General features: G+C 43.8%; 1 protein-coding gene across 1 annotated transcript; it reads left to right on the plus strand.

The window, feature by feature from the left end:
- Positions 1-6512: 6512 nt before the first annotated feature.
- On the plus strand, positions 6513-27501 carry LOC106566381 (SPRY domain-containing SOCS box protein 1). Its single transcript, XM_014134348.2, has 3 exons — positions 6513-6717; positions 13911-14843; positions 25272-27501. The coding sequence occupies exons 2-3, from the start codon at positions 14156-14158 to the stop codon at positions 25397-25399; spliced, it is 816 nt and encodes a 271-aa protein (XP_013989823.1). The 5' UTR covers positions 6513-6717; positions 13911-14155; the 3' UTR covers positions 25400-27501.
- Positions 27502-27592: the final 91 nt, after the last annotated feature.

A 27592-nucleotide genomic window follows, 5' to 3' on the forward strand; every position in this document is an offset into this window, starting at 1 on the left:
GATGGAACATGAGCTGTGTTACTAGTTCTACGGAGACAGAGATGGAACATGAGCTGTATTACTGGTTCTACAGAAACAGAGATGGAACATGAGCTGTATTACTGGTTCTACAGAGACAGAGATGGAACATGAGCTGTGTTACTGTTCTACGGAGACAGAGATGGAACATGAGCTGTGTTACTGTTCTACGGAGACAGAGATGGAACATGAGCTGTATTACTGTTCACGGAGACAGAGATGGAACATGAGCTGTATTACTCTTCTACGGAGACAGAGATGAAACATGAGCTGTGTTACTAGTTCTACAGAGACAGAGATGGAACATGAGCTGTGTTACTAGTTCTACGGAGACAGAGATGAAACATGAGCTGTATTACTCTTCTACGGAGACAGAGATGAAACATGAGCTGTATTACTCTTCTACGGAGACAGAGATGAAACATGAGCTGTATTACTCTTCTACGGAGACAGAGATGGAACATGAGCTGTATTACTCTTCTACGGAGACAGAGATGAAACATGAGCTGTGTTACTCTTCTACGGAGACAGAGATGAAACATGAGCTGTGTTACTAGTTCTACAGAGACAGAGATGAAACAAGAGCTGTGTTACTAGTTCTATGGAGACAGAGATGGAACATGAGCTGTGTTACTAGTTCTATGGAGACAGAGATGGAACATGAGCTGTGTTACTAGTTCTACGGAGACAGAGATAGAACATGAGCTGTATTACTGGTTCTACGGAGACAGAGATGAGTGTGTTACTGTATTACCTATAGACAACACTTCACCACACATTCATGGACAAATAAGGTCATTTATTGGTCTTGTCATAGGCAAATGAAATGGTTACTATTATCCAGATATCAGGTGATAAGACCTTCAAATCAACATCACCTGGATGTCAGAAAGGGGGTGACGGAGTGAGCTACTGCAGAATAATTAAACCGGTTCTTACAAGTGGAACAACTGGTGTTTTAGGGGTTTTGATAGTTTTGAAAGGATGGTCAAGCTGTGTTTTTTTATTTTTAATCTATTGCACAGGATAGTCAAAGTCAGACTGTCACTTGCGATAAGTGTGTCTGAAATCTAGTCCGAAGGTATACTGGCAGTATCAGGAATGTTGAAGCCACTAGATGGCAATATAGTGCTATAGCGGTATCTTATCATCAGACATACATATTTAGAGTATAGATACATATATTTAGAGTATAGATACATGTATTTAGAGTATAGATACATGTATTTAGAGTATATATACATGTATTTAGAGTGTAGATACATATATTTAGAGTGTAGATACATATATTTAGAGTATAGATACATGTATTTAGAGTATAGATACATGTATTTAGAGTATAGATACATGTATTTAGAGTATAGATACGTATATTTAGAGTATAGATACATGTATTTAGAGTATAGATACATGTATTTAGAGTATAGATACATGTATTTAGAATATAGATGCATATATTTAGAGTATAGATACATGTATTTAGAGTATAGATACATGTATTTAGAGTATAGATACATATGTTTAGAGTTTGTCACCGGTGAAACACAGTGAGGTACAGATCATTTGGAGTGCTTTGAACCCTGAAATAGAAAGGAATCAAATGAACCTTGTGGCAAGCATAAAACCCTAATATTGATTTTGTTAGTCAGCCTCACTCAGATATCATCGTAATAACGGCAAACATATCCCTCCACCCTGTGGCAAAATGGGGTTGCAAACAACTGTGGCCCTCTCATGAGGAGTTCAGATTTTCGGTGTCCCTCACCGCTATCAAAGTTGCCCATTCCTGCGTTAGATAATGCAACAGTGGCTGTGGCTGTTATGACTTGCGAACCACAGGAGGTTGGTGGCACCTTAATTAGGGAGGACGGGCTCGTGGGTAATGACTGGAGTGGAATCAGTGGAATGGTGGTATCAAATACATCAAACACGAGGTTGATGCCGTTCCATTCGCTCCGTTCCAACCATTATTATGAGCTGTCCTCCCCTCAGGAGCCTCCTGTGTTATGAACGGGATAGTTTATCTGTAACACGCCTGATAGTCACTATGTGGTTGTTGTTCTTACAATCTCTAAGCCCCCTTGAGTTGTCTGAGAACTGCCAGCACACAACTGACACGAAGGAATATCGTAAACATAAAGGAGTTGGGATGTGTATGTAACAGTGTAGGTTCCGTCCCTCTCTTCGCCCCAACCTGGGCTCGAACCAGGGACCCTTGCACACATCAACAACTGACACCCCACGAAGCATCGTTACCCATCACGCCACAAAAGCCGCGGCCCTTGCGACGCAAGGGGCAACCCTACTTCAAGTCTCAGAGCGAGTGACGTCACCGATTGAAACGCTATTAGCGCGCACCACCGCTAACTAACTAGCCATTTCACATCCGTTACATGTACAGCATTTCTAATTTACCCCATGAAAAACCACATTTTGCCATTACATTGTGTGGGCTGGTGGCGGTTAAGGGGGGGGGTACTATTTCACTTCCCATGTCCTTCCACTGTCATTAAAGCTGTAATAATAGACATTTTAGAGCAAATTCAACATCTACTGTCTGTACAGCTTTCCAGGCAACAACCGCGGCAGGAATGTTGAAATACAAAATCAGATTTCCCATGTCAAAGAATGGGTGATATGCTGTGAAGTCTATGGAGATAGACCCAACATCCTGTAAGTCACAGTTATTCATTGCAAATCAATTGAGCATTTCAGGAACATAAATTCCAAATACAAACATTGAAAAGTTTCACTAAAAAGTGCACAACTAAATATGGCATATTTAAAATTGAGTACAAAGATAGCAGAAAACACATTTAATAAGTAGATTGCGACATCAACGAAGTGATAGCATCATAACTCGGAACAGTACATAAAAGGATATTAAATTCACTACCCATTTAAACAAACACGTCCCTTTTCATAAAAACTGAAATGAGGTCACCCTTGATCCAGCACTGTACATGGGGAAGCTGTGCTTGCTGTCCATCCCAGGATCACTGTCTGCCCAGTGAGAGAGGCCTGAGCTGTCCATCCCAGGATCACTGTCTGCCCAGTGAGAGAGGCCTGAGCTGTCCATCCCAGGACCCCTGTCTGCCCAGTGAGAGAGGCCTGATCTGTCCATCCCAGGATCACTGTCTGCCCAGTGAGAGAGGCCTGAGCTGTCCATCCCAGGATCCCTGTCTGCCCAGTGAGAGAGGCCTGAGCTGTCCATCCCAGGACCCTGTCTGCCCAGTGAGAGAGGCCTGAGCTGTCCATCCCAGGACCACTGTCTGCCCAGTGAGAGAGGCCTGAGCTGTCCATCCCAGGATCACTGTCTGCCCAGTGAGAGAGGCCTGAGCTGTCCATCCCAGGATCACTGTCTGCCCAGTGAGAGAGGCCTGAGCTGTCCATCCCAGGACCACTGTCTGCCCAGTGAGAGAGGCCTGAGCTGTCCATCCCAGGATCACTGTCTGCCCAGTGAGAGAGGCCTGAGCTGTCCATCCCAGGACCCCTGTCTGCCCAGTGAGAGAGGCCTGAGCTGTCCATCCCAGGATCACTGTCTGCCCAGTGAGAGAGGCCTGATCTGTCCATCCCAGGACCCCTGTCTGCCCAGTGAGAGAGGCCATAGCTGGATTTGTCTCCCGAGTCAATCTTGGGGGTGACTGCAGCCAAGTGGGTGACTGAAGCCTGCTTAGGGTCCCCTCCTCCGCCGCTGCCCCTCCTCCGCCGCTGCCCCTCCTCCGCCACTCCCCCTCCTCCGCCGCTCCCCCTCCTCTGCCGCTCCCCCTCCTCCCCTCTCCCCTCGCCGCTCCCCCTCCTCCCCTCTCCTTCTGCCGCTGCCCTCCTCCGCCTCCCCTCTCTGCCGCTCCTCCTCCCCTCTCCCCTCCTCTGCCGCTCCCCTCCTCCTCTCCCCTCCTCGCGCTTCTCCCCTTGCCGCTGCCCTCTCCGCCTCTCCCCTCCTCTGCCGCTCCCCCTCCTCCCCTCTCCCCCTCCTCTGCCGCTCCCCCTCCTCCGCCTCTCCCCCTCCTCCGCCGCTCCCCCTCCCCATCAATCTCTGTAGTTGGTTGCATTTCCTAAAGTCTAACTAATTCACTTTTACGTGATATGACATTATATTTTGTTACTTTTGTATTGTTTTTTTTTTTTAAGCATCAGACGGGAGATAAGTGTTACAAATTGTTACGAATCAATGGGATCCTGCATACTTATGGCTTTGATAAAAAAAAAAAAAAAAAGGTTTATGTCAAATTATGTTTCACCATGATTTGTCACCTTTATTTCTCTTTAGTGTTCATGTTGATCAATATTTTGGCTATGCTGGCCTATTATAAATGATCAAATAAATGTCTGATCAACACATACAAATCTGAACATATTGTCATTTATAATGATAATGCAGAGGCACCAATAAATTGTCCAATACACTTATTGTATGCTGTTTTCAAGTACATTCCCTTCTTTCTAAGGTGATTCAGGGTTTACTAATTGTTGTGAAGAACTTTATCAGTGAAGTGGGGTTACAGGGCTCTGTTCTAGGCCCTCTCCTATTCTCGCTATACACCAAGTCACTTGGCTCTGTCATATCCTCACATGGTCTCTCCTATCATTGCTATGCAGACGACACACAATTAATCTTCTCCTTTCCCCCTTCTGATAACCAGGCGGCGAATCGCATCTCTGCATGTCTGTCAGACATATCAGTGTGGATGACGGATCACCACCTCAAGCTGAACCTCGGCAAGACGGAGCTGCTCTTCCTCCCGGGGAAGGACTGCCCGTTCCATGATCTCGCCATCACGGTTGACAACTCCCTTGTGTCCTCCTCCCAGAGTGCTAAGAACCATGGCGTGATCCTGGACAACACCCTGTCATTCTCCACTGACATCAAGGCGGTGACCCGATCCTGTAGGTTCATGCTCTACAACATTCGCAGAGTACGACCCTGCCTCACACAGGAAGCGGCGCAGGTCCTAATCCAGGCACTTGTCATCTCCCGTCTGGATTACTGCAACTCGCTGTTGGCTGGGCTCCCTGCCTGTGCCATTAAACCCCTACAACTCATCCAGAACGCCGCAGCCCGTCTGGTGTTCAACCTTCCCAAGTTCTCTCACGTCACCCCGCTCCTCCGCTCTCTCCACTGGCTTCCAGTTGAAGCTCGCATCCGCTACAAGACCATGGTGATTGCCTACGGAGCTGTGAAGGGAACGGCACCTCCATACCTTCAGGCTCTGATCAGGCCCTACACCCAAACAAGGGCACTGCGTTCATCCACCTCTGGCCTGCTGGCCCCCCTACTTCTGAGGAAGCACAGTTCCCGCTCAGCCCAGTCAAAACTGTTCGCTGCTCTGGCACCCCAATGGTGGAACAAGCTCCCTCACGACGCCAGGACAGCGGAGTCAATCACCACCTTCCGGAGACACCTGAAACCCCACCTCTTTAAGGAATACCTAGGATAGGATAAAGTAATCCTTCTAACCCCCCCCCCTTAAAAGATTTAGATGCACTATTGTAAAGTGGTTGTTCCACTGGATATCATAAGGTGAATGCACCAATTTGTAAGTCGCTCTGGATAAGAGCGTCTGCTAAATGACTTAAATGTAAATGTAAGTGTATTCTGTAATTAGTTACAAAATAATAACAATTGTGTATTGCTGCTGTTTGTCTGATATCTAACAGTTCATGATCAGCTCTGTTGACCATGAGACCATTTTGCAGAGAAAATGGGTTTGAGGCAGACTATTTCAACTCAGAATGACATGTGGCCCATTGTCCACCTGGCCATCAAGGACACGTGAACCCATTGTTTACCTTGTTACATGGCAACGGCCACAAGGGCGTTTCAAAGAGCTGTCAGTCAAGGTGAACTCATGAATATAGAATTCCCCGCCCACTCAGCCTGTTCTTTCATGCTTCCTGATTGTTAATGATGAGAGAAAAGGTATGATTTCTTCAATTCTGAGCATTTTAATAGTGTAAAAATGTTATGAGTGATGTTTTGGTCATTCAAATGTTATTTTTACTTGGGAAATAGGATGACTGTGCGGGAACTTTTAACAGTCTGTGGGATATAGAGTAAGTGGCATCCCTGTTGAAAAGTGTAATCCTCACATAAACTGTTGATTGAACAGGGTTAGTTATGAAGGCCCTATTGAGCCCATAGTTTTACCTTTGTATATTCTTGTCACAGTCCAGTGACTCCTCAGGGTTGTCAAATGAAAGAAAAAACTTCAATGTTGACTCAGTCTGGTGCATAACTGAACAGTCACTGACCAAATGTTTCCCACAGCACAAGCCATCTCAGGGCCTTGCTGTAATAAATAGTCCCATAAACAAAAAGCACTCATTTGTCAGGAAGCGCTTATATATGTATATATGAGTGTATTCATTAGTGCACACAGTACTACTCGTTTTTCAAAGAGAACGAGAGTTTTTATTGAAGGAATTCAGGTAGGTTCGTTCCGTTTCGCAACAGAGCCGTCGTAATGAATGCGCCCTGCTGGGAGCTGTTGGACACGTGACTGGGTAGTACACGTTAGGGCAGCCATCGTTTTACCTAATTCACGTCCACACCAAAATGGGAAAGAGCTGGAAGGATTGGAGAGGATAGGACGAACAGCAATGGAAGTGCTTGGCTATTGTGTTTAAACTGCAAAAACTCGCTTTTCCAATCCTCTCGGTAGGTTTTATTGGTTGAAAACAAGAAGTTGCCAAGCCAAGGTGAGTTTTATTTCGTTCGTGTGTGTTTTTTTGTTGTATTGTAGATCTTTTGTTTCGGCTTTACTTTGGCTTTCCTGTCTGAATAATTGACTATTCAAGGGTTTTAAACGTAAATCAATATATGTCATGAATAGGAATATAGCTTGGTTGATTTATCAAATCAAATGCCACGAAGTCAGAATAGTATAAATGTATTTTCAACAAGGAATCTCATCAGTCTTTGCCGCCACACCCGCACTTATCTAAATGATTATGCCTAGTAACACGCTTCCTGTGTTAAGACTACAAAGTAACCGTACCTTCACCTGGCTAGTGGGCCAGTCCAGTGTGGGCCGGGCCAGTGGGCCAGTCCAGTGTGGGCCAGTCCAGTGTGGGCCGGGCCAGTGGGCCAGTCCAGTGGGTCAGTCCAGTGGGCATAGCTGACCTCCAGCTGGGGTGTATGTTCTGTGTACTAGGGATTACACTAGCTACCTTGCTATATAGGTCAGGTAATGATTTACTCGCGTCATCAGCTGCCCTGAGTGTGCTACGTTTTTAGAAAAGCAGTAGCCTCGGGAATCCTTGACAATCTAGCAAGCAATACGATAGACATTTTGTTAAATGCCATAAAACAAATGTCTTTGTGTGCTATGCTGATTTTAATTTTAATTAGGCTAACCGCATATCATAACCAACTGTGTTTGTCGCATTTAGGTCCCAAAACAGATTTATAGTACCAGGTTAGATAGATCCTGTTATAGGAGCTACATCAGGTCTGTTACCAGGTTAGATAGATCCTGTTATAGGAGCTACATCAGGTCTGTTACCAGGCTAGATAGATCCTGTTATAGGAGCTACATCAGGTCTGTTACCAGGTTAGATAGATCCTGTTATAGGAGCTACATCAGGTCTGTTACCAGGCTAGATAGATCCTGTTATAGGAGCTACATCAGGTCTGTTACCAGGTTAGATAGATCCTGTTATAGGAGCTACATCAGGTCTGTTACCAGGCTAGATAGATCCTGGTATAGGAGCTACATCAGGTCTGTTACCAGGCTAGATAGATCCTGTTATAGGAGCTACATCAGGTCTGTTACCAGGTTAGATAGATCCTGTTATAGGAGCTACATCAGGTCTGTTACCAGGCTAGATAGATCCTGTTATAGGAGCTACATCAGGTCTGTTACCAGGCTAGATAGATCCTGGTATAGGAGCTACATCAGGTCTGTTACCAGGCTAGATAGATCCTGGTATAGGAGCTACATCAGGTCTGTTACCAGGCTAGATAGATCCTGGTATAGGAGCTACATCAGGTCTGTTACCAGGCTAGATAGATCCTGTTATAGGAGCTACATCAGGTCTGTTACCAGGCTAGATAGATCCTGTTATAGGAGCTACATCAGGTCTGTTACCAGGCTAGATAGATCCTGGTATAGGAGCTACATCAGGTCTGTTACCAGGCTAGATAGATCCTGTTATAGGAGCTACATCAGGTCTGTTACCAGGCTAGATAGATCCTGTTATTGGAGCTACATCAGGTCTGTTACCAGGCTAGATAGATCCTGGTATAGGAGCTACATCAGGTCTGTTACCAGGCTAGATAGATCCTGGTATAGGAGCTACATCAGGTCTGTTACCAGGCTAGATAGATCCTGTTATAGGAGCTACATCAGGTCTGTTACCAGGCTAGATAGATCCTGTTATAGGAGCTACATCAGGTCTGTTACCAGGCTAGATAGATCCTGTTATAGGAGCTACATCAGGTCTGTTACCAGGCTAGATAGATCCTGTTATAGGAGCTACATCAGGTCTGTTACCAGGCTAGCTAGATCCTGTTATTGGAGCTACATCAGGTCTGTTACCAGGCTAGATAGATCCTGTTATTGGAGCTACATCAGGTCTGTTACCAGGCTAGATAGATCCTGTTATAGGAGCTACATCAGGTCTGTTACCAGGCTAGCTAGATCCTGTTATTGGAGCTACATCAGGTCTCTTACCAGGCTAGCTAGATCCTGTTATTGGAGCTACATCAGGTCTCTTACCAGGCTAGCTAGATCCTGTTATTGGAGCTACATCAGGTCTCTTACCAGGCTAGCTAGATCCTGTTATTGGAGCTACATCAGGTCTGTTACCAGGCTAGATAGATCCTGTTATTGGAGCTACATCAGGTCTGTTACCAGGCTAGCTAGATCCTGTTATAGGAGCTACATCAGGTCTGTTACCAGGCTAGATAGATCCTGTTATAGGAGCTACATCAGGTCTGTTACCAGGCTAGATAGATCCTGTTATTGGAGCTACATCAGGTCTCTTACCAGGCTAGCTAGATCCTGTTATTGGAGCTACATCAGGTCTCTTACCAGGCTAGCTAGATCCTGTTATTGGAGCTACATCAGGTCTGTTACCAGGCTAGCTAGATCCTGTTATAGGAGCTACATCAGGTCTGTTACCAGGCTAGCTAGATCCTGTTATAGGAGCTACATCAGGTCTGTTACCAGGCTAGCTAGATCCTGTTATTGGAGCTACATCAGGTCTGTTACCAGGCTAGCTAGATCCTGTTATTGGAGCTACATCAGGTCTGTTACCAGGCTAGATAGATCCTGTTATTGGAGATATATCAGGTCTGTTACCAGGCTAGATAGATCCTGTTATTGGAGATATATCAGAGCATCTAGCCAGCAGCATCACTGTTGTTGGTCACAGTTCTCTGTTTTAGTACTGTACCGTCCATACTTCAACTGCAAGCCTGTTAGAATTGGGACATTATGATCGCTGGCGACCTACACACCTAAACAAAATCTTATTTTGACACAAAATAAGTTCAGGTAGTATTCAGCCTAAATGTAGACTTGGTCAACACAAGAGACCAGTGTTCCCTTGGCTCAGCTAAATCCTTCAGAGTCCCCTCTGCATCTCAATCAGCTCCTTACTAACCCAGGGGCCTGGAAACCCCCAAGACAACCAGCGACAGGACCTAACTCGCCAGCCTCTCTCGTTCCTCCACCTTCCCTCACATTCATTTACAGTATGTATGAATGGGGACGGATACAAGCACCCAATGTGTTGCATCATAGTGTGTATCTGTTCAGCAAGCGTCCTTAGATTCAACTGAAAGTAAAAAATAAAATAAAATGCAGGTAGGAAAGGGGGTATTAGTTACCGTCACTTTTCGCTAATCATTTTAAATGTAATATATTTCTGCTATTACCTATAGCCTGTGAAGCGTGTGGTATAAAATTCAGAACTTGTCAGCACGACAGTGGTAGTTCTTCTGAGAAAGGGGGAATGAATGGTTAAATATGAACCCCAAATGGCACCCTATTCCCAACACAGTGCACTACTTTTGACCAGAACCCTATCAAAAGTAGTGCACTAGATAGGGAATAGGGTGATATTTGAGTCATTCGCCAAAGTCTCCAGCACAAAGGATGTGCAAATGAACATGTTTCATTCTCCCGTGGCCTGAGGCCCTGAAGGCTGGACAGGCATTGAGGACGATTGTTTACATCAGGCTGTGATCCCAAATGGTACCATGTTCCCTATTTAGTGCACTACTTTTGACCAAGGTCTATAGGGCTCTGGTCAAAAGTAGTGCACAGGGTGCCATTTGGGAAGTAGACCCAGAGAGTGGCCACCGGCTGCTGGGGTATTCTTCCCCTCTGTTTGGCCATCACTGAGGAGACATGCCCCATTTTAAAGGCTTGTTTACTTGTATTAGAAAAAGAGCCAAAACGCTTCTCAATGAACTCTTGTCTACAATTCAATTAGTGTGGCCTAACCTTTCCCTTCTCAGCAGCAGCTAGCACACTTTAGTTCCTGTTACCACAGTTCCCTGGCTGTCTGTTAGTTCCCTGGCTGTCTGTTAGTTCCCTGGCTGTCTGTTAGTTCCCTGGCTGTCTGTTAGTTCCCTGGCTGTCTGTTAGTTCCCTGGCTGTCTGTTAGTTCCCTGGCTGTCTGTTAGTTCCCTGGCTGTCTGTTAGTTCCCTGGCTGTCTGTTAGTTCCCTGGCTGTCTGTTAGTTCCCTGGCTGTCTGTTAGTTCCCTGGCTGTCTGTTAGTTCCCTGGCTGTCTGTTAGTTCCCTGGTTGTGTGCTTGTCCCCTAACAACATGGACAGAATCCAGATAATTGATCAGACATGCTGATGATCGGTAATGACACCCGAGCCGAGCCAGTAATGTGCATCATTTTGTTCACGTGACATCCTATTGGACAATGTGGAACATATGACAATAAACACATTTAGATTTTTGAATTGAACCATTGATTTAAGTTGTCATTTGGTGCAATATAGGTGAAGAGTGATGCAATACAACGTTCCAAGCAATGTGCCAAGCTACACCAGCTGTTGCATAAGATTGCAACATTTGAGTGGGGCAAGAAATCGGCAAAACCAGATCTGGGCCGGACAGCACAAACGCACGTAGGGGCTGCTGTATGTTGCCAGGCAAATTTCCCCTGAAAGGGACAAAGTATTTAATTTTAAATGAATTCAAAACAACACGGATGGGTCTGGGACCAGGCTAAAACAACACGGATGGGTCCTATGAAGGGAATATGGTGCCATTTGGTGCACTATGAAGGGAATGGGGTGCCATTTGGTGCACTATGAAGGGAATGGGGTGCCATTTGGTGCACTATGAAGGGAATGGGGTGCCATTTGGGACTGAGACTCCGTGTTCTGTAACTCTGTCTAGTAGCTGGTCACTCTGGTCTAGTAGCTGGTCACTCTGGTCTAGTAGCTGGTCACTCTTGTCTAGTAGCTGGTCACTCTTGTCTAGTAGCTGGCCACTCTGGTCTAGTAGCTGGTCACTCTGGTCTAGTAGCTGGTCACTCTGGTCTAGTAGCTGGCCACTCTGGTCTAGTAGCTGGCCACTCTGGTCTAGTAGCTGGCCACTCTGGTCTAGTAGCTGGCCACTCTGGTCTAGTAGCTGGCCACTCTGGTCTAGTAGCTGGTCACTCTGGTCTAGTAGCTGGTCACTCTGGTCTAGTAGCTGGTCACTCTGGTCTAGTAGCTGGTCACTCTGGTCTAGTAGCTGGTCACTCTGGTCTAGTAGCTGGTCACTCTGGTCTAGTAGCTGGCCACTCTGGTCTAGTAGCTGGCCACTCTGGTCTAGTAGCTGGCCACTCTGGTCTAGTAGCTGGCCACTCTGGTCTAGTAGCTGGCCACTCTGGTCTAGTAGCTGGCCACTCTGGTCTAGTAGCTGGCCACTCTGGTCTAGTAGCTGGCCACTCTGGTCTAGTAGCTGGCCACTCTGGTCTAGTAGCTGGCCACTCTGGTCTAGTAGCTGGCCACTCTGGTCTAGTAGCTGGCCACTCTGGTCTAGTAGCTGGCCACTCTGGTCTAGTAGCTGGCCACTCTGGTCTAGTAGCTGGCCACTCTGGTCTAGTAGCTGGTCACTCTGGTCTAGTAGCTGGCCACTCTGGTCTAGTAGCTGGCCACTCTGGTCTAGTAGCTGGTCACTCTGGTCTAGTAGCTGGCCACTCTGGTCTAGTAGCTGGCCACTCTGGTCTAGTAGCTGGTCACTCTTGTCTAGTAGCTGGTCACTCTGGTCTAGTAGCTGGCCACTCTGGTCTAGTAGCTGGCCACTCTGGTCTAGTTGCTGGCCACTCTTGTCTAGTAGCTGGCCACTCTGGTCTAGTAGTGGGTCACTGCAGTCACAGTGTAACCAGACCAGTAGCGGGTCACTGCAGTCACAGTGTAACCAGACCAGTAGCGGGTCACTGCAGTCACAGTGTAACCAGACCAGTAGCGGGTCACTGCAGTCACAGTGTAACCAGACCAGTAGCGGGTCACTGCAGTCACAGTGTAACCAGACCAGTAGCGGGTCACTGCAGTCACAGTGTAACCAGACCAGTAGCCTTGTGTTTTCTTGCCCTGGAAAACCACAGACAGTAACAGCATGTGTTATATGTTGAAGCCAAAAGTAGTATGATTATTTTCTCTACTATCCCCTGACCAGACAACTGTATCATAAGAAATGTCTTAGTCTTTCTGCCCTCCTTATTTCCTATTTTTGGAAATTGTGGGCATTTTATTTTAGTTTGTCTGAACAGAGTGAAGTTTACAGCAGAGATGGAAGGAAGTACGCTGTATATTCCCTAGTATTGTCACAGTCTTCCTTTCCACTGGCAGTAGCAGGGCCTCCCAGTTGCAAATGATGCTCTTATGTTTTTTCCCCAAAATGATTTCTTTATGTGAAACCACAAATATGATTTGGTTTACCCAGCCAGACCAGAATACTCCAGTGACCTAGTAACAGTTAGTCCTAGAAGACTGTGTGTCAGTTAATTTTCTGAGTGTCATTCTGATAGTAATTTTAGCTGGAAAAACATGAAATTGAGTTCAGCTAATCAATTCTCTCATCATCCCAAATGACTGGCCAGTGAGCTCAAAGTAGTATTTTTATTCCCTGTTATTTAGGCATACTAAGACTTTCAGGGGGGTCTTTCAGCAATGAGTGATGTCGCCCTCAATGTTCTTGGAGTCATTTCAAATATTGTGAAGACAAAAGGATTTCATAATGTTGTAGTCTGTTCCAGTGATTGGACACAGTATAATATTAACATCAAAGCCTCTGACCTCTTAGTGTTTAAGGGTCTGTTGCACATATAACCAGCCATAGTCAATTAATTAGCCAGCAGCTGTGGCTTAAAGAGCTGAACTGAGGCAGGTTTAAAATACTCATCTCATATAATTAACAGGTGATTTACAGTACATAGAGTGCATACATTTTTTTGTATGTGATTCCTGCAAGTGGGAATTGAACCCATAACCTTGCTACTAGCACCAGGCCCTTACTAACTGAGCCACACATTATAGTAATAGGGGAATAGGAAGCCAATGTAAGTTGTTGGTGTAATGATTTGTGTTCGACCTCTCTTCTCATCCATCTTCCCTTCCTACTGGCTCTTCTCCTCCTCATCCATCTCTCCTTTCTCCTCCTCATCCATCTTCCCTTCCTACTGGCTCTTCTCCTCCTCATCCATCTCTCCTTTCTCCTCCTCATCCATCTTCCCTTCCTACTGGCTCTTCTCCTCCTCATCCATCTCTCCTTTCTCCTCCTCATCCATCTCTCCTTTCTCCTCCTCATCCATCTCTCCTTTCTCCTCCTCATCCATCTCTCCTTTCTCCTCCTCATCCATCTCTCCTTTCTCCTCCTCATCCATCTCTCCTTTCTCCTCCTCATCCATCTCTCCTTTCTCCTATCTCTTCCCAGGTGGGCTTGAACCAGGACCTGGCCTGATCTGTTACCTGGCAACCAGTGACGGGGCACCAATCCTAGCCTCCTGATTGGCTGTGACAGAAGCAGGCTGTAGAGGTGGAGAGGAGGGGGCAACTGAAAACAAACTGCTTTGCTTCCCCCCCCCCTTTTTTTCCCTCTTCTTTGTTTTGAGGGGGGGAAGAGGAGAACTCGGGCAGGTGGAGGAGTGCTCTGTGGGCGCTCTAACTTCACAGAGGAGCATGGGGCAGAGCGTTCCTGGAGGCATAAAGACTATTGACATGAGGGATCCGGCATTCAGGCCTCTGGAGCTGGCAGCTCTGGACCATAACAAGCCCTCCAGGCTGGACCTGCTGCTGGACATGCCCCCTGCTGGACAGGAGGTCCAGATGCAGCACTCCTGGAACAACAACGACCGATCGCTCAACATCTTCGTCAAGGACGACAACAAACTGGTCTTCCATCGGCACCCCGTGGCTCAGAGCACGGATGCCATCCGGGCCTGTATCGGCTACACCCGGGGACTCCACATCTGGGAGATCAGCTGGGCCATGAGACAGCGGGGCACGCACGCCATCGTCGGCGTGGCGACAGGAGATGCGCCTCTTCATTCCGTAGGCTACACGACCCTGGTGGGTAATAACCATGAGTCCTGGGGCTGGGACCTGGGACGGAATAAACTTCACCACGACGGAAAGAACCAGCCTAGTAAGACATACCCTGCGTTCCTGGAGCCGGATGAGACGTTTCTAGTCCCTGACTCATTCCTGGTAGTGTTGGACATGGACGAGGGGACTCTGAGCTATATTGTGGACGGACAGTACTTGGGGGTGGCTTTCAGAGGACTCAAAGGGAGGAAGCTGTACCCTGTCGTCAGTGCTGTGTGGGGGCACTGTGAAATACGAATCCGGTACATCAATGGACTTGATCGTAAGTAGTGCCTATAACAGAGCTCTCCAACCCTGTTCCTGGAGAGCTACCCTCCTGTAGGTTGTCGTTCCAACCCCAGTTGTAACTAACCTGATTCAGTTTATCAACCAGTTAATGATTAAAATCAGGTGAGCTAGATTAGGGTTGGAGTGAACCTCCAGGACTATCTTTCCATGAACAGGGTTGGTGTGCCCTGACCTATAATATTTTCTAAACTGTAATTGTTCAGGGTCGGCTTTGGTCTTTGCTCTGAGACATGATTTTAGACTTTTTCTAAACGCCATAGGAATCTACTATAGCCATGTCTCACAGCCAGCTGTTGTTTTGGGTGCTTTGGAACGTTCAGAAATATTCTATGTAGAACAAACATGGCTCTCTGACATGCATTAGGATAAGGAATCATGTTGGCTCTAGTTATGTTGGCTCTAGTTATGACACTTCTATCTGTTCCAGTTGAAAAGATGAGGGCTAATGCACGTGTTTCTAGCTATCACTCCATACTTCCTCCTAAGGAGCTATAGTAACAGTGTTTGTCTGGACATTGGTATGTGGTTGAAATCTGGAAAATGAGAGAATCTACCAGACACTTAAATAAAATAATTTTTTTAAATAATTTTTTTTAACCAGCAAATATTTTTGGGGACATAATTAAACCAAAAATAACTGCATGAGCATTCTTTGTAATGTTTTTAAAGACAAGAACTATATTACTAGTAAAAAGTAATGTATTGCTCAATTACCTTTTGTGACCTTAGTTTTAAACAATTAGTTAAAATAAATAATTTTGATTACAATAGTCAAACTGATAAACGGTTGTACAAATGAACATCAACAATCAACAAAGTTCCTTGTTCTGCCACAAAATGCTGAGTGATATGGTTTATTTATTATTAGTTCAGGGCTCGAACACTGATTTTTTTTTTTACAAGGAGCACATAAGTTCATATTTAGGAACACACAAATAAATATAGGATCACCATAAAATTGAGTGTTTTTAATGATTAAATGACTAAAAGGTTTTTTTGCCGTGTTCCATCCTCAATCAAGCACAATGTACCCCCAAATATGAGTCATTAGGTGAGACCAAAGTGTTCAGCTGCCCCTTTACGTTAACGACACTTGTGTTTGTCTGTCTCAGAGATGAGAATCTCTGTACGCTAGCAGCAGACAGTTGCAGCAAACTCAAACACTAATATTGAAAAACAACCTAGCATGTGAACAAAACGATGGAACTAGCCAATAATCACCAGGACGAAGTCACACTTCACTAGCCTTTTCAGGTCAATTCAACCAACTGCTACATTTGGGCTTTGGATTGGGGGAGAAAAAACCCAAAACTGTTCCCAAATGCTGTGTGATCACCCGCCAGCGTTGCTGGTGAAATACATCTTACCCGCTAATGCCAAAATCTACCCGCATTTGGCAGGTGACTGATGTTAATTTCCCACACTTGTTATAATACTTCCTCCTAAGGAACTTTAGCAGCGCTGTCAGTCTGTCTAGACATTGGGTTGTACAGACTGATGTGATTCAGAACTAAGTCATAGACACAATTTCAGGGCTGCATTTACATGTTCTCAAAATACTCAATGTATCTGATACATATATTGTATGTGTCAAGAAATCTGTAATTGATTTTTGACGTTTTTGCTGAGAAGATCTTAGTCGTACAGTTTGGGCCATAGGAATTGACGAGAGCACAAACAGATCTGAGATCAGGCTTCTCTGGTGTTGCCTTGGTGTGCGTTTTTATTTCTTATTTTTAATGGGGCCAACCTTTGAACGTTCTGTTACACCCAAGTTAATTACATCAATAAACACTGAAATTGTGAGGGCATCCCAAATGGCACCCTATTCCCTACATAAGTGCACTACTTTAGACCAGGGCCAATAGGACTCTGTAGTAGTGCACTACTTTTGACCACAGTTTTGAGTACAACTTGGTGGTTGTTATTGATGTAATGAACTTGGGTGTAACAGTACATTCAAAGGTTGACCCCATTTTTTTTTTTTTAAACGCATTACTGCACATCAAGGTTACACCAGAGAACTGAGGATTTGTAGCCTGGACCCAGACCTTTGTGCGCTCTTGCCAGTTCCTATGGTCACTATTAATGTAAAGGAGTGGCAAGACAACACAAACAGATCTGGGACCAGGCTAGAACAGACTACAGTTAGGCTAGCCTGGTCCCAGATCTGTTAGTGTGGTCTTGCCTACTTCTATCTGTTTGTGTTGTTTTCCCAAACTTTAGCCTGCCAATTCAGCAAGACAACACAAACAGATCTGGGACCAGGCTCGAGCCATTGATTACAACTACTATGTAAGCCAGTTGGGCACTACCTGATAATGTGCCACTGGCATCGTGATTACATTTTTTTCTCTCTCTCTCTCTCTCTCTCTCCTATGCCCCAGATAGAACAAATGTAATCATTTAACAAACCTGTTGATCACTTTGATCTAGGTTTGGGTAGCATTTTCTGTAGTAAGGAGTAGCAAGAGAATAGTCCCTTCAAGTTATTGATCTGACAACTAGAATAGTGTACTGTAAAACCTGTATGTTTCACAGTTCCCACTCACACTGAACAGCAATGTAACATGCAACCATTTCAACCATTTTACTGAGTTACACATCATATAAGGAAATCAGTCAATTGAAATAAATATATTAGGCCCTAATCTGGGCAGAGGCGCATCCATGTGTGGGCCTGGGGAGCCAGGCCCATCCGCTGGGGAGCCAGGCCCATCCGCTGGGGAGCCAGGCCCATCCGCTGGGGAGCCAGGCCCATCCGCTGGGGAGCCAGGCCCATCCGCTGGGGAGCCAGGCCCATCCAGTCAGAATGGGTTTTTTTCCTCACAAAAGGGCTTTAATACAGACAGAAATACTCCTTAGTTTCATCAGCTGTCCGGGTGGCTGGTCTCAGATGATCCCGCAGGTGAAGAAGCAGAATGTGGAGGTCCTGGGCTGGTGTAGTTACACGTGGCCTGAAGGTTGTGAGGCCGGTGGAACGTACTGCCAAATTCTCTAAAATGACGTTGGAGTCAGCTTACGGTAGAGAAATGAACATTAATTTATTTGGCAACAGCTCTGGTGGACATTCCTGTAGTCATCATGCCAATTGCACACTCCCTCAGCTTGAGACATCTGTGGTGTTGTGTGACAAAACTGCACATTTTAGAGTGGCCTTTTATTGTCCCCGGCACAAGGTGCACCTGTGTAATGATCATGCTGTTTAATCAGTTTCTTGATATGCCACACCTGTCAGGTGGATGGATTATCTTGGCAAAGGAGAAATGCTCACTAACAGGGATGTAAACAAATTTTAGAGAAATAAGCTTTTTGTGCATATAGAACATTTCAGGGATCTTTTATTTCAGCTCATGAAACATGGGACCAACACTTTACATGATGCATTTTATATTATGACTATTTGTGTCGACGCCCCTTCATCGGTGATTGGTCAATAGTAGTACTAGTAGGAGTCAACTATGGATGCGATTCTTCAACCAAGTGTTTGTCAATGAGCGACGACTAGTTGTAATGCACATTTTTCACTTGACAAATATTACATCAAACATCTTAGTTAGATGTAAAATAATGCAACCTAAGATCTCCTCTGCAAAAAAAACGTAATCAAGAAATCTGTATTTAATTGAACTGACTATTTTGAGGAAGTTTATACTGGCTATGTTGCTGCAGTGAGGGAGAGACAAACAGTAATATTGCCGCTTTTTTTTTCGCTCCTCATTTTCCAAGCGAAGGTCTTTTTTTAAGGGCGTATGCGAGGCACCAACGTTCACCTAGCTGAGTTGTGTGAGTAAACCGAACCTACTATGCAGGGGCCTTAAACCAGCTTTCCATTGCATTGCTTTCACCAGTTATGTCATGTCAAAAACCATTAAGAAAGGATTCATTTCAAGAGGATTCCAACATGACCCAGGAGTTATATTTCCTCCGCATGCGATCTGGCCATGAAAAACTCTGACCTCTAGAGGATTCTTTCTCTAGTCTAGAATGTCTCATTCTGCACTAAGAATCTAATCAAATGTTATTTGTCACGTGTGTCAACCAACAATGTAGTTTTCAAGAAAATATTTAGTAAGTAAAGTAACAATATGGCTATGTACATGGGGTACCAGTACCGAGTCAATGTGCGGGGGTACAGGTTAGTCCAGGTCATTTTGTATATGTAGATGGGGGTAAATTGGCTATGCATAGATAGTAAACAGAGAGTAGCAGTAGTATAAAAACGAGGGGGTCAGTCAATGTAAACAGTCCGGGTGACCATTTCATTAATTGTTCAGCAGTCTTATGGCTGTGGGGGGTAGAAACTGTTAAGGAGCCTTTTGGACCTAGACTTGGCACTCCGGTACCGCTTGCCGTGTGGTAGCAGAATGTCTTTGACAATTTTCTGGGGTCTTCCTCTGACACCGCCTAGTATACAGGTCCTGGATGGCAGGAAGCTTGGCTCCAGTGATGTACTGGGCCGTACGCACTACCCTCTGTAGCACCTTAGGGACGCCATAACAGGCGGTGATGCAACTGGTCTCCTGAGGAGGAAAAGGCGTTATCCTTTTCACGACTTTCTTGGTGTGTTTGGACCATGATAGTTTGTTGGTGATGTGGACACCAAGGAACTTGAAACTCTCGACCCGCTCCACTACAGTCCCATCGATGTGAATAGGGGCATGTTCAGCCCTCTTTTTCCTGTAGTCCACGATCAGCTCCTTTTGTCTTGATCACGTTGAGGGAGAGGTTGTTATCCTGGCACAACACTGCCAGGTCTCTGACCTCCTCCCTATAGGCTGTCTCGTCGTTGTCAGTGATCAGGCCTACCACCGTTGTGTCGTCAACAAACTTAATGATGGTGTTGGAAACAGTAGGGATTCTCTCTCTCTCTCTCTCTTCTTCTCTATCTATATCTCTCTATCTATATCTCTCTATATCTATCGCTAACTATCTCCTCCTCTCTCTCTCTCTCTCTCTCTCTCTCTCTCTCTCGGTTAATTATACTGAAAAGTTTTTAAATAATATACATTTCAAATGTTTATATTATTGCCATGTACTGTGTTGTAACAATATGTATATAGTTGATGTTAAGGCTGGGTGATATTGCCAAAATAAGTATCATATTACAGTATTTTTCACTTTTGACATCCTTTTTTTTACAGTATTTTATGTTTTTGAATAATGTAAGTTGTAAATTAGCTTCATGAGTAGTGCTTGACCCCTAGGGAGGCAACACATACATACTGAGTCAATGGGTCTTCTTCCATTCTGATTGGTTTATACTGTTCAACTTCAACCAAAAACAATTTTCAGCATTTTTTTTCATCCATTTCTCAATTTCATTTGAGATCATTTCCACTTGGGCTGTACGATATGGGCAAACAATCTAAGCTTTATTTTTAACCAAATGTTGCAATTGCGATTTGACTTGTGATTTTGAACAAAACACTTTGAACTGTTGGAATCATGGAAATAGAATGATTATTCTAATTGTATAGTTAGAATATAATAATGGGCACTTTGAATACAGTGTTTTGACAAGACAACAAATGAAAATGCCAGGGAGGAGTTATTGTGACAGGGTAGGAACCAAAGTGTTGATAAGTGTTTCCTAGTGGACCCTATAATATTTGGCTACATTTAATGTTTTCTCTTAGCTACTTCATGTAGCTAACATATTCATGCTTCACATATTCCTCTTTTGATTTAGAAGATACTGTTGCACAAACATGCTAATTTAGGTCTACACAGTCACTGGCATTATCATTTTATTAGCTAACTAACAATTATCATTAGCAGCTGACACGATGTAGGCCTAACTTGCTAAGAAAAGGCAAACTAGTGTAATTATAGAACACTAGTGGATTTATATTAAACAAAGAAAACCGCATTGTTGTCTTCAACATTGTTGCTTGTGCTGCATTAACCATGCAGACTGAACGCAAGGGTTTCATGGTCAAGCAACATCAAATGCACTGCTTGAGTGACGGGGCGGGGCTAGGGCTGTGGAAAGCGGTGTAGAGATCAGAGAGAGAGATGACTCAAGTAGTGGTGGGGTAAACTTAAAGGCACGTTACACACGACATATCACATTTTAACAAACCAAACGTTCAAATACCGTTAAAGAAGGTAAAGTTAAAAACCCCAGCTGGTCCGTGCATCGATACTGGTATATCATAAAATACGGTATACCGCCCAGCCAATAGTTGAAGTACAAAAGGGGAAATAAATAAATATGGGTTGTATTTACAATGGTGTTTGTTCTTCACTGGTTGACCTTTTTCTTGTGGCAACAGGTCACAAATATTGCTGCTGTGATGGCACATTGGTATTTCACCCAATAGATATGGGAGTTTATCAAAATTGTCTTTTTTTAAATTTATTTGTGAGTGTGTAATCTGAGGGAAATGTCTCTGGTCATACATTTGGCAGGAGGTTGGGAAATTCAGCTTAATTTCCACCTCATTTTATGGTCAGTGTGTGCTCTTAGCTTGTCTACTCTGAAGAGCGAGGTCTGCCTATGGTGGCCTTTCTCAATAGCAAGGCTACGCTTACTGAGTCTACATAGTCAAAGCTTTCCTTTATTTTTGGGTCAGTCACAGCGGTCAGGTATTCTGCCACTGTGTACTCAGTTTAGGGCCAAATAGCATTCAAGTTTCCTCTGTTTTTTTTTGTTAATTCTTTCTGATGTGTCAAGTAATTATCTTTTTGTTTTCTCATGATTTGGTTGGGTCTAATTGTGTTGCTGTTCTGGGGCTCTGTGGGGTCTGTTTGTGTTTGTGAACAGAGCCCCAGGACCAGCTTGCTTAGGGGACTCTTCTCCAGGTTCATCTCTCTGTAGGTGATGGCTCTGTTATAGAAGGTTTGGGAATTTCTTCCTTTTAGGTGGTTGCAGAACTTTTAACATCTTTTCTGGATTTTGATAATTAGTGAGTATCGGCCTAATTCTGCTCTGCATGCATTATTTGGTGTTTTTACGTTTTCCGCAGAGGATGTTTTTGCAGAATTCTGCATGCGGTTTCAATTTGGTGTTTTGTCAAATTTGGTGAATTCTTGGTTGGTGATTCAACTTACCTGGTAAATAAGGGTAAAAACAAAACATTGGGTTCTATAACTGATTTTGAAGTTTACATTTAAAAAAATTTTTTGCCTTGTCTCAGAAGGTTCACAGCTTTGTGGAAGTTAATCTGTGGTGCTGATGTTTAGGGCCAAGTATTGTAGGTGTCATTTTGTGTGCTCTAGGGCAAAGGTGTTGAGATGGAATTTGTATTTGTGATCCTGGCAACAAGACCTGTTTTCGAACACTATCATTTTTGTCTTACTGAGATTTACCGTCAGGGCCCCGAGTCTCTGATGGAATCTGTGCAGAAGATCGAGGTGCGACTAACGACAAAACATCCAGTCAGCGGCAGTCCTGTGGTGCGAAAGGAAGCGTGAACATCACCACCAATCAGCGTACGCCACTGTGCGCACACCCGTCGTTACAAATGACTGCTTTCTGAACACACACACACACACACACGCGCATCCGATTTGGTCACTTATAACTTGCTGTTTGGACAGTCAGTAATCCATTACGGATTGGAAAAACAAAACTGATTTTGACTGTTAAGGTCTGCAGTGTGAATAAGGCTTAAGAGATTTCCACACCAGGGGCAGGCTGCACCAGTTGGGCGTAAATTAAAAACGTTGGTCTTAAACACTAGGTCGGGCTTAGCTACGTCCAACTTTAGGATCAAAATTGATGCCTGTTGCAGCAACCAAAAATAAGACTGGTCGTAATGTCCGGCTTAAGTAATGGGCGTTTGTGAATTTTTTTTATTCTTTGTCATGATGGTTGCTAGGCAGCGTCTGTTTATTAGGCAGTTTATTTTTTTTAACAACAAACCACTACAGGAAGTACATGTGGGAACATAAGTGTGTGTGTGTGTGTGTGTGTGTGTGTGTGTGTGTGTGTGTCAATATCACATTACACGTTATTAGGCTGTTACCGACCTTGTGGCAGTTCATGTCCCATCACTTCCCATAACCCACCACTAACCATGCACTTTTTCTTAACCACTACTGGATGGAACATCCAATAAATAGCACTGAATTATGAAAATATTGGAATAAAAGTAGGCCAATGCCATTTTGAAGGCATTTATCATATTGTTACTTACTGAAACTCCCAAAGTCATCTAACCATTTTAAATACTTTTAAAGTAATAGCGCTGTGTGGTCAACTATACTTTCCGTTATGAGTGGGACAGCGTTACCGCGCTGCTTTGTGACAAGCTTGTGGACTCGATAAATCAATCAATCTGATTTTTCTTTTCTTTCTTTTTTTAAAGTTTAGTTTTAGTTATAATTAGGCTGGGAAAATGTTAGCCAAATTGTGGTTTGGTCATGACGATAATCTTTAGTCTTGTTAATCTAACAGTGTTATCAGATCATTTTAGCTAGGATGTTTTGTAGCCTAGTATAACAGGTGGGTTATTTTGCTCCTCTTGTGAAGTAGCCTAGGCTATAGCCTGGCTAAAAGCCCTAGACTGATAATCAATCAATGTGATTTTGTTTCTCTGCATATTTGGTTATTTGATATCTGGCTTGGCAGCTCATTTATTACTTTGCTAATATCTGATCTGACACATCTAGCATGCTATAATTAACCAATAAGGCACCTTGGGGGTTAGTGGTATATGGCCACTATACCACGGCTAAGGACTGTTCTTAGGCACGACGCTTTGCAGTCCTTAGCCGTGGTATATTTCCCATACATCACAAACCCCAGAGGTACCTTTTATTGCTATTAAAAACTGGTTACCAACGAAATTAGCGCAGTAAAAAAAAAATGGTTTTGTCATACACGTGGTGTGACGGTCTGCTATACCAAGGCTCTCAGCCAATCAGCATTCAGGGCTCGAACCACCCAGTTTATAATGTAGCACAAATCAAGTGTGTTATTTTGGTATTTACTCGCACATAGGCAACTCGAAAATCCCACTGAGGTTGTGCGATATGAACACGAGACTGGCAACCTTTTGACGATTGCTATTATTTTTCTATGCGTATCATGATGCCGATGTGCATGCTCCCTACTAGGTGTGAAATCTAGGCACAACGCCAGCTCATAGAAGGGCTTACGACCAGGTGGTGCAACAGGTAGAATTTCTAGGTCGGGCGTAGAGTTACGACCTACTGGTGCAACTGGCCCCTAGATCGTGCAACATTTTCCCATTTTTAAAAAATAAATATATATTTTCTTTATTATTCCTTTCTAAATTCATCAAGCTCTGTCAAATTGGTTGTTGATCATTTATAGACAACCATTTTAAGATCTTGCCATAGGTTTTCAAGTAGATTTAAGTCAAAACTATAACTCGGCCACTCGGGAGCATTCACTGTCTTCTTGGTAATCAACTCCAGTGTAGATTTGGCCTTGTGTTTTAGGTTATTGTCCTGCTGAAAGGTGAATTCATCTCCCAGTGTCTGGTGGAAAGCAGACTGAACCAGGTTTTCCTCTAGGATTTTAACTGTGCTTAGTTCCATTTTATTTATTTATTTTTATCAACAAACAAAAAAACTCCCCATTCCTTAACGATTACAAGCATCCCCATAACATGATGCAACCACCACTGTACTTGTGCATGTGACATTAAACTTGAAACTATGCTTGAAAATAAGTAGTAAACAACACTTTGTATTCAGGACAAAAAGTTTGCTTGCTTTGCCACATTTTGTGCAGTTTTATTTTAGTCCCTTTTTGCAAACAGGATGCATGTTTTGGAATATTTTTATTCTGTACAGGCTTCCTTCTATTCACTCTGTCATTTAGGTTAGTATTGTGGAGTAACTACAGTGTTGCTCCATCCTCAGTTTTCTCCTATCACAGCCATTAAACTCTGTTTTAAAATCACCATTGGCCTCATGGTGAAGTCCCTGAGTGGTTTCCTTCCACTCCGGCAACTGAGTTCGGAAGGAAATCTATCTTTGTAGTGACTGGGTGAATTGATACACTATCCAAAGTGTAATGAATAACTTCACCCTGCTCAAAGGGATATTTCATTATTGCACACAGTGAGTCCAAGTCCATGCAACTTGTGACTTGTCAAGCAAATATTTACTCCTGAACTTATGTAGGCCATAACAAAGGGGTTGAATACTTATTGACTCAAGACATTTCAGCTTTTCATTTTTAATTAATTTGTAAACATTTCAGGAAAAATAATTCCACTTTGACATTATGGGGTTTTGTCTGTAGGCAGGCCAGTGACAAAATAATCTAAATTAAATCCATTTTAAATGCAGGCTGTAACACAACAAAATGTGGAAATAGTTGAGGGGTGTGACTACTCTGTCTCTCACTCTTTAAGTTAAACTAAAATGTAGATATCTATTTTACTGTGCTGTACTCTAAATGTCTCTCTTCCCTCCCCAGCTGAGCCTCTCCCTCTGATGGACCTGTGTCGGCGCTCTGTGAGGGTAGCTCTGGGTAGAGAACGACTGAGTGAGATCCATGGTCTGCCTCTACCAGCCTCTCTCAAGAATTACCTGCTTTACCAATGACCCCTCAGCACCACACAGAACATCTCTTAGATCTATGGACTGCCCCGTCTGTTGCCTCAATACATACACAGAACGTGTCTCTCTCTCTCTCTCCTGACTGCCCCGTCTGTTGCCTCAATACATACACAGAACATGTCTCTCTCTCTCCTGACTGCCCCGTCTGTTGCCTCAATACATACACAGAACATGTGTCTCTCTCTCTCTCTCTCCTGACTGCCCCGTCTGTTGCCTCAATACATACACAGAACATGTGTCTCTCTCTCTCTCTCTCTCCTGACTGCCCCGTCTGTACATACACAGAACATGTCTCTCTCTCTCTCTCTCTCTCTCTCTCTCTCTCCTGACTGCCCCGTCTGTTGCCTCAATACATACACAGAACATGTCTCTCTCTCTCTCCTGACTGCCCCGTCTGTTGCCTCAATACATACACAGAACATGTCTCTCTCTCTCTCTCTCTCTCTCTCTCTCGACTGCCCCGTCTGTTGTCTCAATACATACACAAACATGTCTCTCCCTCGCTCTCTCTGTCTCTGGGATTTTCCCCCTCAGAACGGTAACCCAACCAGTTCAACAACTCATCACTCCAGCCTCTGGGTTAGGGCTCTGACTCATCCTTCCCAGCCCTCAGGGTTGGTTTGTACCAATCACACTACAGATTGAGAACAACATCATTGTGTGATGCTTGGAGTGTTCAGGAAGCTCTAGAGACCCTGGTTGGTAATGGGTGAAGTTATTTTTTAGTTTTAGTTTTTAAATAATCCTGGTTTTTATGGTTTACTTCAATCATACTGGGATATCCACGTCGATGACATGCAGCGGGACTTTATGCGTATCTTTGCTGGTCCTGAGGGCTTTGAGATGACTGCCATAGTGGTACTACAATATGTCTACCTGTGTAGAAGTGTAATGAGTTGAATGGTACGTCAGTCTGTTGTGACCAACAGCTTTTTAATAGTGATTTAGACTTTCTCTCCTTTTCCGTTTTTGTCTTCTTAAATGAAAATTCAATCCAGTGATTGCTGTATGACATGTCCTGTTGGTAAATAGTTGGTTTATTGTGTTGGAATCACCCCCCCCCCCTTCAGGTTGGTGGAGGGCTGTTGTGTGGTATAACAGATAGGTTTGTTGCATGTTGAAAAATATTTAACATTTTCCAAGCACAAGGTGGTGCCATTTCTCACCTTCCTCCCACTCCCCACCTGTTCCTCCTCTTTAATGGTCCATCAGGAAATGGTACTCCTTTTTATATACTTGAGAGATTTTATGAGATTTCCTTGGTCAGGTTTTAATAAAGTTAGTTAGTGCTCACCTTCCTCACACTTCCCAGTAGATGATGGTTGATCTAGCCAAGACTGTGTGTGCCTGGTGACGGTCCAGCACTGACCTCTGTTAGTAAGGTGGTGATACAACTCCATTACTCCTGGAAGCATTACTCTGCTTTCAGGGTAAAAAAAAAAGTATAATTTTATTTGGGTGGAGTGTGCCTTTTTAACTCTGCTCTGCTGTTCTGCTGCACTGCTGCACTATCAGGTTTTCTCCCTGCAATATCTGAAGCACCTGTTTTATGTACCGATGTCCCCAACAGATTTTATATATATATATATATATATAACTGAATGATGACATCGCTGTGAGATTTTCTAACATGTTCTAGCATACAGGCTTGGCTTTGGTGACCAATGACAAAACAGTCACTGTACAATGTCCGTGACCATGGACTTTCTCTCTGCTTTGGACCCATAGACTGTTTCATGTATATCAAGGACTTGTTTGGGTATAAGGGATGGTTAGGTCATTCTGAAATGTGTGGGGATGTCATTGGAAGGTGTGGGGTCTTTTTTTTAAATTTTTTTTAATTAGTTAACTATTGTTTGTTTTAGTTGGAAAGCATTTGTTCAAATGGCACTGTTTCCTGTATAGTGGACTACTTTTTTTTCTTTTTTTTATGGGCAGATGTAGTCGGCGTTGTGCTGATCATTGACTGCGCCAATCGTTTTATTTTTCCCGTTTTGAAATTTTATTTTTCGTTTTTTTTTCTTCTAGTTTGCTCATTTTGTTTTTCTTTATGTAGTAACTACCTAATAAAAGTTTTTCAAATTATATTTTGTGTTGTGCTGTCAAGTGACTTGTGTATAATTTCATGGGGCCCTCAAAGTATCGATAAGGTAATAGAACCGTGTGTGTGAATTGTGT

This window comes from Salmo salar, chromosome ssa13, assembly GCF_905237065.1.
Source record: "Salmo salar chromosome ssa13, Ssal_v3.1, whole genome shotgun sequence".
Classification (NCBI taxonomy): domain Eukaryota; kingdom Metazoa; phylum Chordata; class Actinopteri; order Salmoniformes; family Salmonidae; genus Salmo; species Salmo salar.